This window comes from Pantherophis guttatus, chromosome 2, assembly GCF_059756535.1.
Source record: "Pantherophis guttatus breed Tessera chromosome 2, ASM5975653v1, whole genome shotgun sequence".
NCBI classification, from domain to species: Eukaryota; Metazoa; Chordata; class Lepidosauria; order Squamata; family Colubridae; genus Pantherophis; species Pantherophis guttatus.
In genome coordinates, this window is record NC_142064.1 from 273,890,614 (window position 1) to 273,904,072 (window position 13,459).

At 36.6% G+C, this 13,459-nt stretch overlaps 1 protein-coding gene across 1 annotated transcript; it reads right to left on the reverse strand.

The window, feature by feature from the left end:
- Positions 1 to 825: 825 nt before the first annotated feature.
- On the reverse strand, positions 826 to 12,382 carry LOC148115923 (vomeronasal type-2 receptor 26-like). Its single transcript, XM_087885294.1, has 4 exons — positions 12,271 to 12,382; positions 5,824 to 5,957; positions 3,646 to 3,772; positions 826 to 1,751 (listed from the first exon to the last, which is right to left on the reverse strand). Exons 1-4 carry the CDS (start codon positions 12,380 to 12,382, stop codon positions 847 to 849), a joined length of 1,278 nt encoding a protein of 425 aa, XP_087741420.1. The 3' UTR covers positions 826 to 846.
- Positions 12,383 to 13,459: the final 1,077 nt, after the last annotated feature.

Consider the following 13,459-nt stretch of genomic DNA (forward strand, 5'->3'; position numbering starts at 1 on the left):
GCTCGGCAGGCTTTGTGACGACAAAAGTTTAAACTCTAAAGAGTCACATCGTGAATCCTGCACTTCGGCTCAGATATATTTTGGACTAAACACTTGTGGATAATTTGTCGCTCTGGAAACAGACTGCAGATAAGGCCTCTCCTGCTTTTTGAGAGTAATAATTGGATTGGGCAGGCATTTTACAGTTAGCTGCCAGAACTCTCATCTGCCAGGAATTCTGGTCTGTTTATACAATAAATTATTGGCAGACGTGTTTGATAATGCATTTGTCTGTGTGAGGACGGGGGACAGAACATTAGGATAATTGTGACTCCACAGAGAGTCATGGAATTCTGAGGTCCCATAAGATCTGTAATTCACCTAACAACTCCAGAAATAACTGATGTAAACAACCAGAGTGTTGGATGAGGAGTCATCTGCATGATCTTGATACCCAGTTTCCACTGCTCACATCTACTTTCAAGAGAAAGTCACATACAGTAGAGAGAAAGTGTCCACGTTCACACAGATTTAGAGTTTCATATTCAAGACACCTCAGGCAAAAGACTCCTTCCCTCTCTCTTTGGGGAGACTTCTCTCTTCTATTCAGCTGTTTTTACTTAATATAACTATTATTTCTTAGCTTGTTCATCTCTGGCTGCATGACAACTTTAATTATTAATTGTTTATTTTATTGTTTGATGATTATGTTGGAATTTAATTTCATTAGTCTTACAGTCTTTATATGTTTATTTCCTTCAGTTTTAAATAACCTTAATTGTCACATTAATGCAAAGGAAGTATACAAAAGCCCAACAATTGAAATGAAAAAATTAAATGTTACATGCCTAAGAAACAATATCACAGTCATTTCCCTACTTTTATCATTAGACTTTCCTTAGTGTTTAGATCTGGCCTCAGGATTATAATGTAGCATTTGGGGAAGAAGATGAAGCCCAGCAGTCCAGCACTGGAGGCCAAGATGGAGAAGACCTGAACAATCACCATGGACTTTCCTTTGGTGCTCAGATACGTTGGCAGGAAGGAGATCCAAACACTACAGAAGACCAGCATGCTGAAGGTGATCAGCTTGGCTTCATTGAAGGCCCCAGGCAGATTCCTGGCCAGGAAAGCTACAGTGAAGCAAATGGCAGCTAGGAAACACATATAGCTAAGGACAACATAAAACATGGTGACAGAGCCTTCGTTGCATTGAAGGATGATTTCTCCAGGCTGGGAGTGAAGGTCAGAGTCAGGAAATGGGGGAGAAATTCCAAGCCATGAGGCACAGATGAAAATTTGTCCAGTAGAACCAGAAAGGATGATAGAGTTGGCCAAGCTCTTCCGCAACCATCTTCTCACTTTGTTCCCTGGTTTTGAGGCTAAGAATGCCAGCACCACTGTGATAGTTTTGGCCAACACAGATGACACAGCTATTGAGAAGACAATACTGAACACAGTTTGTCGGAGAAGGCAGGTGGCTTTCCTTGGTCGTCCAATGAAGAAAAAGGAGGACAAGAAGCAAAGCAAGAGGGAGACCAGGAGGATGTAAGAGAGGTCCCGGTTGTTGGCTTTGACAATGGGAGTTTCAAGGTATTTAATGAAGATGAATAAAATGAATCCTGTGGATAGGAACAAGAGTAGGGCAATGGACACCAGGATAATGCCCAGATGTTCTTCATAGGAGAGGAAGGTTATTCTTTTCGGGATACAGTGGACTCTGCTCTCGGTTGAATATTGATCATGTGGGCACCGGGTGCATTTTTCAGTATCTGAGAAAACAGAAAGTTCTTTTATATCTCTTTTCACCTTTCAAGGAAGATCTTCAAAAAGATTATCAAAAGCCACTGAGAAATCCAGAAGGGTCAGAATGTTTGCAGGACTCCTATCAGAGATCATCTGTGAAAGCAACCAATGCCATCTTGGAACTGTACCTCAGCCACCAGAACTGTACCTGAATGACAATCATGCTCTCAACAAACTCTCAACAAATATTGTATGCAGGACAAAATTTGTCTAAGATGGTTGGGTCGGTGGAGAGCCTCTTTAGAATGAGGTGCATAATCGCATCCTTCAAAGCAAATGGTGGGACCACCGATTCCTGGGGGAAAAAGGCATTAACTAACCCCAAGGTCAGATTGCCACTATCCTTGAGGCTTCCTCAAATTCCTTTCAATTGTATTCTTTCAACAGGCCTGGGCATTGTGTGGTACCAGAGCCCTGTGCGCTGGTTGTGTCCTGTGTAAAATCTTGATGCATTTCCCTCTTGTAATCATGGTATTTAATGTGTCATCCAGTTTAATTGTTGTTTTAATTGGATGACACCCAGAGATCCTTTGTGTGGGATGCCAGCAATATAAATTTGGTACCCTGTGGTAAGATTGGTGGCCAATAAATTTCACAAATAAATAAAATTGTAAATAGATATTTTAAGGAAAATTAATTGCTGAAGTAATTCAAGAAAAGAAAAAAATCTGTTATCTATCTTTGCAATGATTTTAGTGCCTAAAAATCAGAAGCAGTAATCTATTACCATACTTTCTAAATTTAGTAATAATTTTAAAGACTGAATGAGTTCCACATTTGTATGAATAGATATTAGGTAGACTGATTAATTAATTAGCTCTCTTTTCTTCCTACTTTCTATTAGATGTGGTTCCTTTTAATTCCAATAATGGAAGTAAGATTTTTTTTCTTTTAGAACCACAACTGTATTCCTTTTTGCAACTGTTATAACTGGTGAGTCTTTTGTGTGTATTTCTCTGAATTACATCTTTTTGCTTATGTAGTTCCATGATCCACATAAAGATTGATTAATTAATTGATTGATTTATGTACAATATATTTTGAGCTGTAATATAAACTGGGTTGGGTGAGCAAAAGCCATTGACCTGAACGCATTCCTCAATTTCAAAGAATTCAGATGTTCCTAAGAAAAGTAAAAATGGGAGGACAGTTCCAAACTGGCAGGAAAAGAGAGATTTCCTCTGGCACAAGTAACCATGCATAATCCACCATGTTCTTCTATCTCTTCCTACCTCATCCTTCAAGATCTCTTTCTTATTCCTCCTATTATGGAGGAAATTGGCAATCCTTGAAAATGAAGAACCACTTAGAACTTCTCCGTCTTCAGTCTGACCTAAGCATAGTACATAAAATCATCTACTACAATGTCCTACCAGCCAATGAATATCAGCTTCAAAACAATACAAGAGCACACAATAGATACAAACTCATGGTAAACTGATCCAAACTAGACTGCAGAAAATACAACTTCAGTAACAGAGTTGTCAACGCCTGGAATGCACTACCTGACTCTGTGGTTAATTCCCCAAATCCCCAAAACTTTAACCTTAGACTGTCTACTGTAGACCTCACCCCATTCCCAAGAGGTCTGTAAGGGACGTGCATAAGCGCACCAGCGTTCCTACCATCCCTGTCCTAATGTTTTCTTTTATTTGTATCCTTTTCATGTATTTATAATTATGTTTACACTTGTATTATATATATATATATATATATATATATATATATATATATATATATATATATATATATATATACACACACACACACACACACACACACACACACACACACACACACACACAGATTGATCAAAATGCTTTAGCTTAATCCAGTACCCTTTTTTGTGGTGTCACCCACCTTCCTGAGTGGAGATTGTCCCTTCTGGACAAGGAACACAGTCATAGCAGCAAACTGGCTCTCCTTTCCGAGCCCTCTTGAAAAATCCAGGTCGGCAATTTTCCACACATTTGGACTGAGGCAGAGACTAAGCAGAAAAACAAAGAATGACAAATGAAGTATGTTAGAACTAACCATCAATTAAAACTGGAGGTAAACATGATCCTTAGTCAAGTAGTTGCTGGACTTCACTTAGGTAAATAAGAAATCTTTAGCTCCCAATGTTGTTAGAGATACAATTATTGCATGTTCCATTTAGTTCCTCCCTTTTCCTTTTGTTCTATCACATTGCAAGACAGGGCATTTCTACTTAATAAATTCTGGAGAGAAGCAATGGAGGAATAACTAGTGATTCCTCCACATGGTTATATTAGCATACATTCCTCCTCTCTTCATGTACCCATTAATTTAAATTAAGATGCTTTAGTCATATGAATGTTTAGAATGAAATTTATTGTGAAAAGTTTATGAAATTTTTATTTTATTAAATTTATCAGAATAGAATAAAACTGTGATGAAGAAAGAAACTTCTGACCAGATGGATCTGGAAAGGTTTCTTCTGGACTACATGTATCATTGCAAAGCCAGCCCTATTTGAAAGTTAAGGTATAAAGGAAAAGTTCATTACAGATTAGGGCTTAATGCATCTGTTCTTTGTTTATTGATATGCTTATTTGATAATTTCATATGGTCACCATGCTGGTGAACTAAAACTAAAACTGACTGCCTAGTTCTCAGAACTGGAATGAGATGAGATGGAGGTGAGTTGTCAGAATGTGTTCCTGTAAAATGGTAAGTCAGACATTTTTTGCTGTATCACATGGGACGTGAATATGATCACATGGGATGTGATATGAATATGTGACAGAAAGAGATGTTTCTAAAGTCAATCCAAAAAAAGGTCTTTTCTGTTGAAAAACTAGAATTAGGTGACACCAATTGGCATGAAAAGACAGACCTACATTTATTATTGGTTAAATTTGGAGCCTCCTTTTTTCCAGAGAGATTTAAGATGTCTAACAATGAAAATAAACAATTGCATTCAAGGATGTTCCATATGAAGTGATAAGCTAAAAACCAATGTTTTTTTCCCAAATTGTCCCTCATTTCTTCCAATATGAAGAAGGGTTTTTCTTTTCTTTGAATCAAACCTTGCTTCAGTGCTTTAGTTTTCTCACTCAGGGCACATCAGAAGAGTCATTATCATTTTAGATGAATGGAAAGCCTTGGACTTTCTCCCCAGGAGCAGAAGATCTATTCTTCTATCTACTTGGCATGAAGACAACTATGGACAACTCTGACTATGTATGTTCTATTTAAGAACATCACAGACTATAAACCTGCCCAACCATGGCAAGATAAACCTGAATTCAAAGCAAATTTCCCAATGGTGTCCAGAAGAAGTATGTCCAGTCTTGATTAGTCTTATTCTTGCCTCTTTCCCCGCATTGGGAATTTGGGCATTGGACAAAAGATTTTCATTGTATTTTGCTTATCTTAGGCAAGGAAACAAGACAAGTTGATGCTATCAGCACCAAAACCCACAACACCTGATGTCCCCTTTCACCAGTATTGATACCAGATTGCACAGGGACACAAAATAGCCATGATTTGTGTCCTAGAGAATCATCACCCATGTTGCACACAACTGAGTCAATTTAAAACAGTGTTCCATATTACAGCATCTGAAGCAAGGGTGCAATTCAGCAGGTTCTGACAGGTTCTGGAGAACCAGTAGCAGAAATTTTGAGTAGTTCAGAGAACCTGCAAATACCACCTCTGGCTGTCCCCAGAGAGGGATGGGAATGGAGATTTTGCAATATCTTTCCCCCAGGAGTGGGGTGGGAATGGGGATTTTGCAGTATCTTTCCCTTGGAGTGGGGTTGGAATGGAGATTTTGCAGTATCCTTCCACTGCCACGCCCACCAGTAATAAAAAAAATTGAATTCCACCACTAATCTGAAGGACACCTTACCAATTGTACTGAAGCCTCCCAAGCCATTTAAGAAAACTATAAGGGTTCTACTCCCAACATTCAATTCTCACTGAAGGTCATTGTATTTGGTGAATAGGCTTAGCTACTTGAACTGTGTCTCAAGGCTTTGGAAAACAGAGAAATGACATCAATATTTCACCCACCTTGTTGAGCAACTTTAGCTGTGAAAGAGCATCTGGATTGATAATTGTTCTTTGTCTTTCAAAACTGCCTAGTTGTTTACTGATGGGATCTTCCCCAGAAAAAATTAACATGCTCATGATGTTCAGATCTGCTGCTATATCACCATTTTGGTCCAAGTACAGTTTAAACAGGGAAAGATTGCAAAATTCATTCTTCTTCAGAAAGGGATGAAGCTGGAATGAAACATCCAAGAATCTTAAAAGGAGAAACTTTGGTTTCTTATTCCACATGTTCTTTTCACAACTGAATCTTTCTACTAAAGTTGTGTCACTTGCAAATATCCTGAATTCAGAGAACAAGTGCTATCACTGTCCTCAAAAGAGAAAAAGAAAGACTTAGCAAATTTTGTCAATGATATATTGACAAAGAGCCTTGATAGTACAGTGGTTTAGTGCACCCTGTTATTAACACAGCTGCCTGCAATTTCTGCTGGTTCGAATCTCTGCAAGGCTCAAGGTTGACTCAGCCTTCCATCCTTTCTAAGGTAGGTGAAATGAGGACCCAGTTTGTAGAGGCAATAAGCTGACTTTGTATAAAATATACAAAAGAATGAAGGCTATTGCTTAACGCATTGTAAACCGCCCTGAGTCTCCGTAGAAGGGTGGCATATAAATCAAATTTAAAAAACAACCAAAAAAACCCCAATGTATTGATAAAATAAATAATTGATAAAATTGATAAAATATCAGAAAGGTCACAAATAAATTGAACAAACAGAAAAATGCAAGGATTATTTATAAAGCCCTTGAAAACAACAGGGTAATTACCGGAAAGCATGGATTTGTCAGGAAGAAAGTTGCGAGGCTAATTTTGTCCCAGGTAGTCTAGAAACGAAATATGGCCAGATGAGCTAATTCTACTTTATTGTAATGCTACCATAACAGGATTTTGCAATTGTGAAAGTACAAAGTGTTCTGATATTTCAGGGATTGCCACAAAGAGGAGGGAGTTAAGATTTTCTCAAAAGCACCTGAGGGCAGGACAAGAAGCAATGGATGGAAACTAACCAAGGAGAGAAGCAATCTAGAACTAAGGAGAAATTTCCTGACAGTTAGAACAATTAATCAATGGAACAACTTGCCTCCAGAACTTGTGAATGCTCCAACACTTAAAATTTTGACAAAGAGATTGGACAACCATTTGTCTGAAATGGTATAGGGTTTCCTGCCTAAGCAGGGCGTTGGAGTAGAAGACCTCCAAGGTCCCTTCCAACTCTGTTATTTTCTATTCTGTTCTATTCTATTCTGTTCTATTCTATTCTATTCTATTCTATTCTATTCTATTCTATTCTATTCTATTCTATTCTATTCTATTCTATTCTATTCTATTCTATTCTATTCTATTCTCCTATCAACTTGTTTTCAGCCTGAAAATTTAGGAGAATCCTTTCTCACTTTCGTTCTGTCATATTATACAGCTGTGGGCCCTTGAAAACAACAGGGTGATTACCAGAAAGCACAGATTTGTCAAGAAGAAAGTTACCAAGCTAATATTCTACCACGTAGAGCAGACATAAAACACAACTACATCAGCTAATTCCACTGTACTCTAAGGCTCCATTAACAGAAATTTGCAAGTCTTAAAGTCCAATTCTCACACCAACTCTTTTTACAGTCTGAAAAATAGAGAGAATCATTTCTGATTTTCTTTCTCTACCCATTATGAACCTGCATATTCCCATCCTCTTATCAGATCCTTCCATAGGCAGCATTTCTTCTACCTGTCCCAAACATCATTCTCACATATCATTATATTTCCTAAATAGATTATGGAAATGCTGGTGATATAATTGGATTTCAGTAAAACATTTTTTTTTTGATGTGATTAGGAATCTAGTTAAGTGATGGCTGGATGATGTGGATAAAAATTGTTGTACTATTGCACTCAATAATTTTAAATGTTCTTTATAAAACTCTCTAGTTATAAATAGCAATTAGTCCTTGGTCATCTATTCTATATTTTCTGTAATACAGAAAAGTAGAGTTGACAAATCATGATTTTTGGATAAAATATTTATACCAATTTCATTTGTATGCTTTTCTCTCTCTCTCTCTCTCTCTGTGAATACTGGTCACTTATTAAAATAAATTAGTAGTACTGTGTTAATGATTGGATAATAATTGTGTGCAGTTGGATGATAATGTCATTAATGATGCACTGCAGAAAGGATGATGGAAGCTACACTTGATAAGAACATTTGTGAAGATGATCTCAAAATAGTAGGTTGCAAACCAAATGTGACTTGGCAGTGTGATGCTCATGGAAAGAAGGCAAATGTATCCATAAAAGTCTCAGGAGTGAAGGTCCTGGTTTGGAGAGAAACTAAGTCAAGTAGGAAAACACCTTACAGGCACCACACTCCTGAGAAGCTATTGCACAAATACTGGATCAGCTTTAAGGAAAGGCAATGAAATCAAGGAAGAGATCAAAGGAGTTGATCTTAGCCTTAAGGGAAGACAAGGAGGAGAACAATCGAATTGCTCTTTGAAAGCTGAAAATCAGAAGGAGTCTGGAAGCACCGTTTCCAACTGAAAGAACCTCTTGATTGGAAAAGGGAGGATACAGTACTCTTCCACTAACTGAAAAATGGAAGCTTCCTGTTATTCCAGAGTATTGGACATGGAAAAATGAGAAACTAAGCTCTGTCACAAGAGAGGAGATTCTGGCTGAAGGAGTTGAAAAACATCCTAAAAAGAGGAGCAGTTTTAGAGCTTATCCAGTGAAGTAGAGAAGTTTAGTCTCCCCTTCACTGGTTGTTTTAATGCAAAGACCCAGCAGCCATCACTTAAAGAAGCTTTAACTGGGATTTTTGTAAAGAAGAGGTGTGGTGCTACATGGTCTTAGGGTCTCCTTTAAATTTATGAGCATAAAATTCTAAAATACTAATCACAAATTAAACAAAGATAGAAATTCATCTAAAAATGTATGGATTATAAAATGAATACTGTTTAATATCAAAATGTATAGGTCATGGTACCCGCTCTTTGGAAAATTATCCACAAGTGATTAGATGGGCCAGACTTGTTGGCCTTTTGAAGCACAAAAAGTTGAGATAGTTTCCTTTCTCCCTTGTATTCCTTCTCCAGAAAAAGTAACTTTGATGGATCATTGTCAGGATCCTATACCTGCCATGGCTGCAGCCTTTGAGTCCCCAGCTTCTCTTCTCCCTCTTTTCTTCTCCTCTTGGATATGGAGGAATACGCAGCATTCAAGGCATGGGCCAGAATATTAATCAAAGTGTAAACAGGACGGTTATATAGGTTCCACATCTTGTTTCTTTCCATGTTGGTCTTCAGTGGTGATTTCTGAATGCATCTTCTTCGGCCTTTGACAGAAATGATGTCTTTTGAAAAAGAACAGTGAAGTGATTGATCTCCAAACTGTGGTTGCACAAGGAGATCTTGATCAAAGGAACTATAATTTGGCCTTTTTCTCCATTGAAAGTCATAGGTCCAAACACTATGGACATATTTGAGAAATGGGTGTCTTCTTATTTGCAATACCCCAAAGCCTGCATTTATCCAGACTTTCCCTTCAATGGGTTCTGGCAAACTGTTAAGTGTTGAATGGAAAAAAACAATTCTGTCCCAAAGGAAATAATATTCTATGAAGTGAACAAAGACATTGACTTGCCTCCACTTTGAGATAACATCCCTAAGCTTTGCTGTAGGTGTAATGGTAGACAATTGTTGTGATATAAGAATACAAATTCCATTCCTGACAAGTGTAGGAGTCAAGGTCCTCATGAAATTCTCTCCATGCTCTGTGTTTGAAGCAAAGAGACCAATCAAGGTCCATCTGAAATGGAGGAGCAGTTGGACAATTCCTGGGTAGAGAATCCCTAATTTGGGGAGCATGTGGTAGAAAAAAGGGAATTGACTTTTATCACTCAGAACTTCTGAAGCAGTCAAACGGATCTGAAAAAGCAGTGAAGAATGCTGTATTTAGGATCAGTTATTAGATTTCAATACATCCAACTTGTTTTGTCATGAACATATTAAAATATTGCATTGTTGATTACCTGGTAGACCATATCAAGATACAGAATATTAAACACAGAACATTAGCAAGACCAGAATAAATACAATAAAAGAAACAAATTAAATAAGAACCAGAGTAAAGAATGCAAATCATATTTCTGTATCATCCCTACATTTTTCGCAATCAGACCCATATTTACAGATTTCAGCTGAACCGTTTTGTTCAAGTAAAGAGTTGCATTATATGCAAGTTTTAAATTCTGTCCACAGAGGAAATACGTTGTCGTCTTAATATAAGGATTGCAGTAAGTCTTTCATTTAATGTGCATTCCAAGATACTGATCTCTCTCTTTCATTTTATCTCTGGCGCTAATACAGGTCTGTTCGATATACTTAGTTAATTGTACATATTTAACCATTGTGTCAGGCTTCTCAAATCTTGCTTGTGTAAATATCAGCCTAAGATGTACATCCATTTCCGTGTTTAGAAACTTCACAATACTGTAACAGCATTGCTAAAAAAGCATTAAGAGTTGTTAACCTAATCTTGCGTAATTTATTCTCTGGTAATCTTGAACTGCAAACTAGGGCATACAAAACTTTTGCCAGACCAATTCTTGAATACAGCTCATCTGTCTGGAACCCGCACTGCATATCGGACATTAATAAAATAGAACGAGTCCAGAGATATTTCACAAGAAGAGTCCTCCACTTCTCTGCTCACAACAAAATACCTTATGCCACCAGACTTGAAACTTTGGGCTTAGACAACTTAGACCTTCGCCATCTTCAGTCTGACCTAAGCATAGTACATAAAATCATCTGCTACAATGTCCTACCAGCCAATGAATACTCCAGCTTCAACCAAAAGAATACAAGAGCACACAATAGAGACAAACTCATGGTAAACCCATCCAAACTAGCCTGCAGAAAATACGACTTCAGTAGCAGAGTTCTCAACCCCTGGAATGCACTACCTGATTCTGTGGTTTCTTCCACAAACCCCCAAAACTTTAACCTTAAACTGTCTACTGTAGACCTCACTCCATTCCTAAGAGGTCTTTAAGGGGTGTGCATAAGTGCACCAGCATGCCTACCATCCCTGTCCTAATGTTCCCTTTTATTCGTATCCATCTCATGTATTTATAATTATGTTTACACTTGTATCTGTCATAAAATACATGCTTGACAAAATAAATAAATAAAAAATAAAATTTCAAAGGGGTGTGACTAGACGCTTATCTGCTTCGATGTGTCAGACTTATTGAGAATGGCTTAATCTTTCTCTGCTTTGATGTCCCAGATTCTTTTGCAAAAATATTTTTAGCTTGTATTCCAGTTGTACAAGAGTAAGAGAAAGATCGCATCTCTTAATATAATCTGTAAATCACAACATCCAAGAGATCTTTTTTTAAAAAAAAAATTATTTAATTAAAAATAGACTAACAAAAACATACATACAATACACAACATAAACAAACTATACATTTAAATCAAGTCTTGCAACTTGAGCCTTAAGAAAAAAAAAAGGTTACTTCGGTATTCTATATTTCTCTATGTATATATCTATATCTTTTATTATATAACGATATTTTAGGTTTATTTCTTGATTTTTGTTTCCTTAGTTGGTATTCCCTTTTTTTCTTACTAATTATTTTTTCTTGTGTTTTCCTTTTCTTTAACCAGTCGTACCATCGTTGCCAAACTAGGTAGTATTCTGTGTCTTCCTTTTCTTGTATTTCTTTAGAAAGTCTGTCCATCTCTGCACATTCCATTACTTTTTGTATTATTTTATCCTCCGATGGCGTATCTTCTAATTTCCACATTTGCGCAAATGTGATTCTTGCTGCTGTCAAGATATGGATTATCAAATATTGTATTTTTTTTCATAGTGATTTGTTAATATTCCTAATAAGTATGTTTTTGGTTTCAATGGCACTCTCTGAGTAATAATTTCTTCTAATTGTTTTTGGATCTTTTTCCAAAAAATTTTTGCCTTTTGGCATGATCACCACATGTGGTAGTATGTCCGTTTATGCGCTCTGCATTTCCAACAATCCTGTGTAGTGTTAGGGAACATCTTTGCCAAATGTGTGGGAGGGAGATGCCACCCTCCCGCACATGTTGAACATTTTATAAATACTTTCCTTATAGGGTACAGACATTGTCAGTTTGGTATTTACTTTCCATATTTTTTCCCATTTATCGAGTTCAATATTATATCCAAAATTTTTCTCCCATGTTATCATATTCTCTTTCCCCACTTCTTCTTCCAATTTATATTTTAGTAGATAGTTATAAATTTTAGTTATTAATTTATCATCTGATCCCAATAGAATTTTGTCCAAATCGTTCTGTTCTTTTTGGATTCCAAATTTTTTCATGTCCATCTTATTTGTAAATACGGCCACCAATCAATATCTGTACCCTCTTCCTTCAGTTCTTCTCTTGTCTTCACTTCTCCTTCACTGTTCAGCAGTTCATTGTATGTTCTCATCTTATCTATGTCCATTGCATTTGGATATATTTGGGCCTCCATGGTTGAGAGCCACCTTGGAATTTTGTCATAGTGATTTTTCCTAATTTCTGTCCAAGTCTTTGCAAGTGCCTCTCTAATGAAATGTCTTCTAAAATGTTTGTGTTGTCTGAATTTCTCCTCCCATAAAAATGCATGCCATCCTTTCAGCAGATCGAATCCCTCTAGTGTCAACATGTGTTTGTTTTTTAGTGTTATCCAATCTTTTATCCATGTAAGTGATGCTGCTTTATAATAAATTTGCCAGTCCGGTAATCCTAGACCACCCCTCTCTCTAGTGTCTTGAAGATGTTTCAATTTGATTCTTGCCCTTTTTCCTTGCCAGATGTATTTTGATATCATTTTGTTGAGATCTTTGAAGTAGGTTCTTCCTGAGTTTATTGGTATTACTTGAAATAGATACAATATTTTTGGCAAGATATTCATTTTAATGGAGGCGATTTTGTCTTTTTGTATTTGTTTGGCCAATTTATTATAGTTGTCTTCTTTGAGTGTTGATACTTTGCTGGTGAGCCAAATTCTAAATATTTTATTTTTGTTGTTGTCTGTATTTCTAATATGTCTTCCAATTCTTTCTCCTGTATTTTCGTCAAATTTTTTGTTAATAGTTTTGTCTTTTGTCTATTACTTTTCAATCCTGCTACTTTTCCGTATTGTTCTATTTTCTCTAATAATTTCATTCCCGATTGTTTTGGTCGTTCTAAGATAAATACCACATCGTCGGCGAATGCTTGTAGTTTATATTCCTGATTCTTTATTTTTAATCCTTTTATTTCTTTGTCTTTCCTAATTTCATTCAATAGTATCTCTAATGCTAGTATGAATAGTAGGGGGCATAAGGGACAGTCCTGTCTCACCCCTTTAGTTATTTCAAATTGGTCCGTTGTTTCTCCATTTATCCATATTCTCGCCATTAATCTTAATCCTCTTAATCATGTTTAGGAATTTATCACCTACTCTCATTTTTTCCAGTTGTGATATTAAAAATGTCCAATTGAGATTATCGAATGCCTTTTCTGCGTCTAAAAAGATTAATACCATTTGTTCATTCGGTTTTGTTCATAATATTCGAGAATGTTA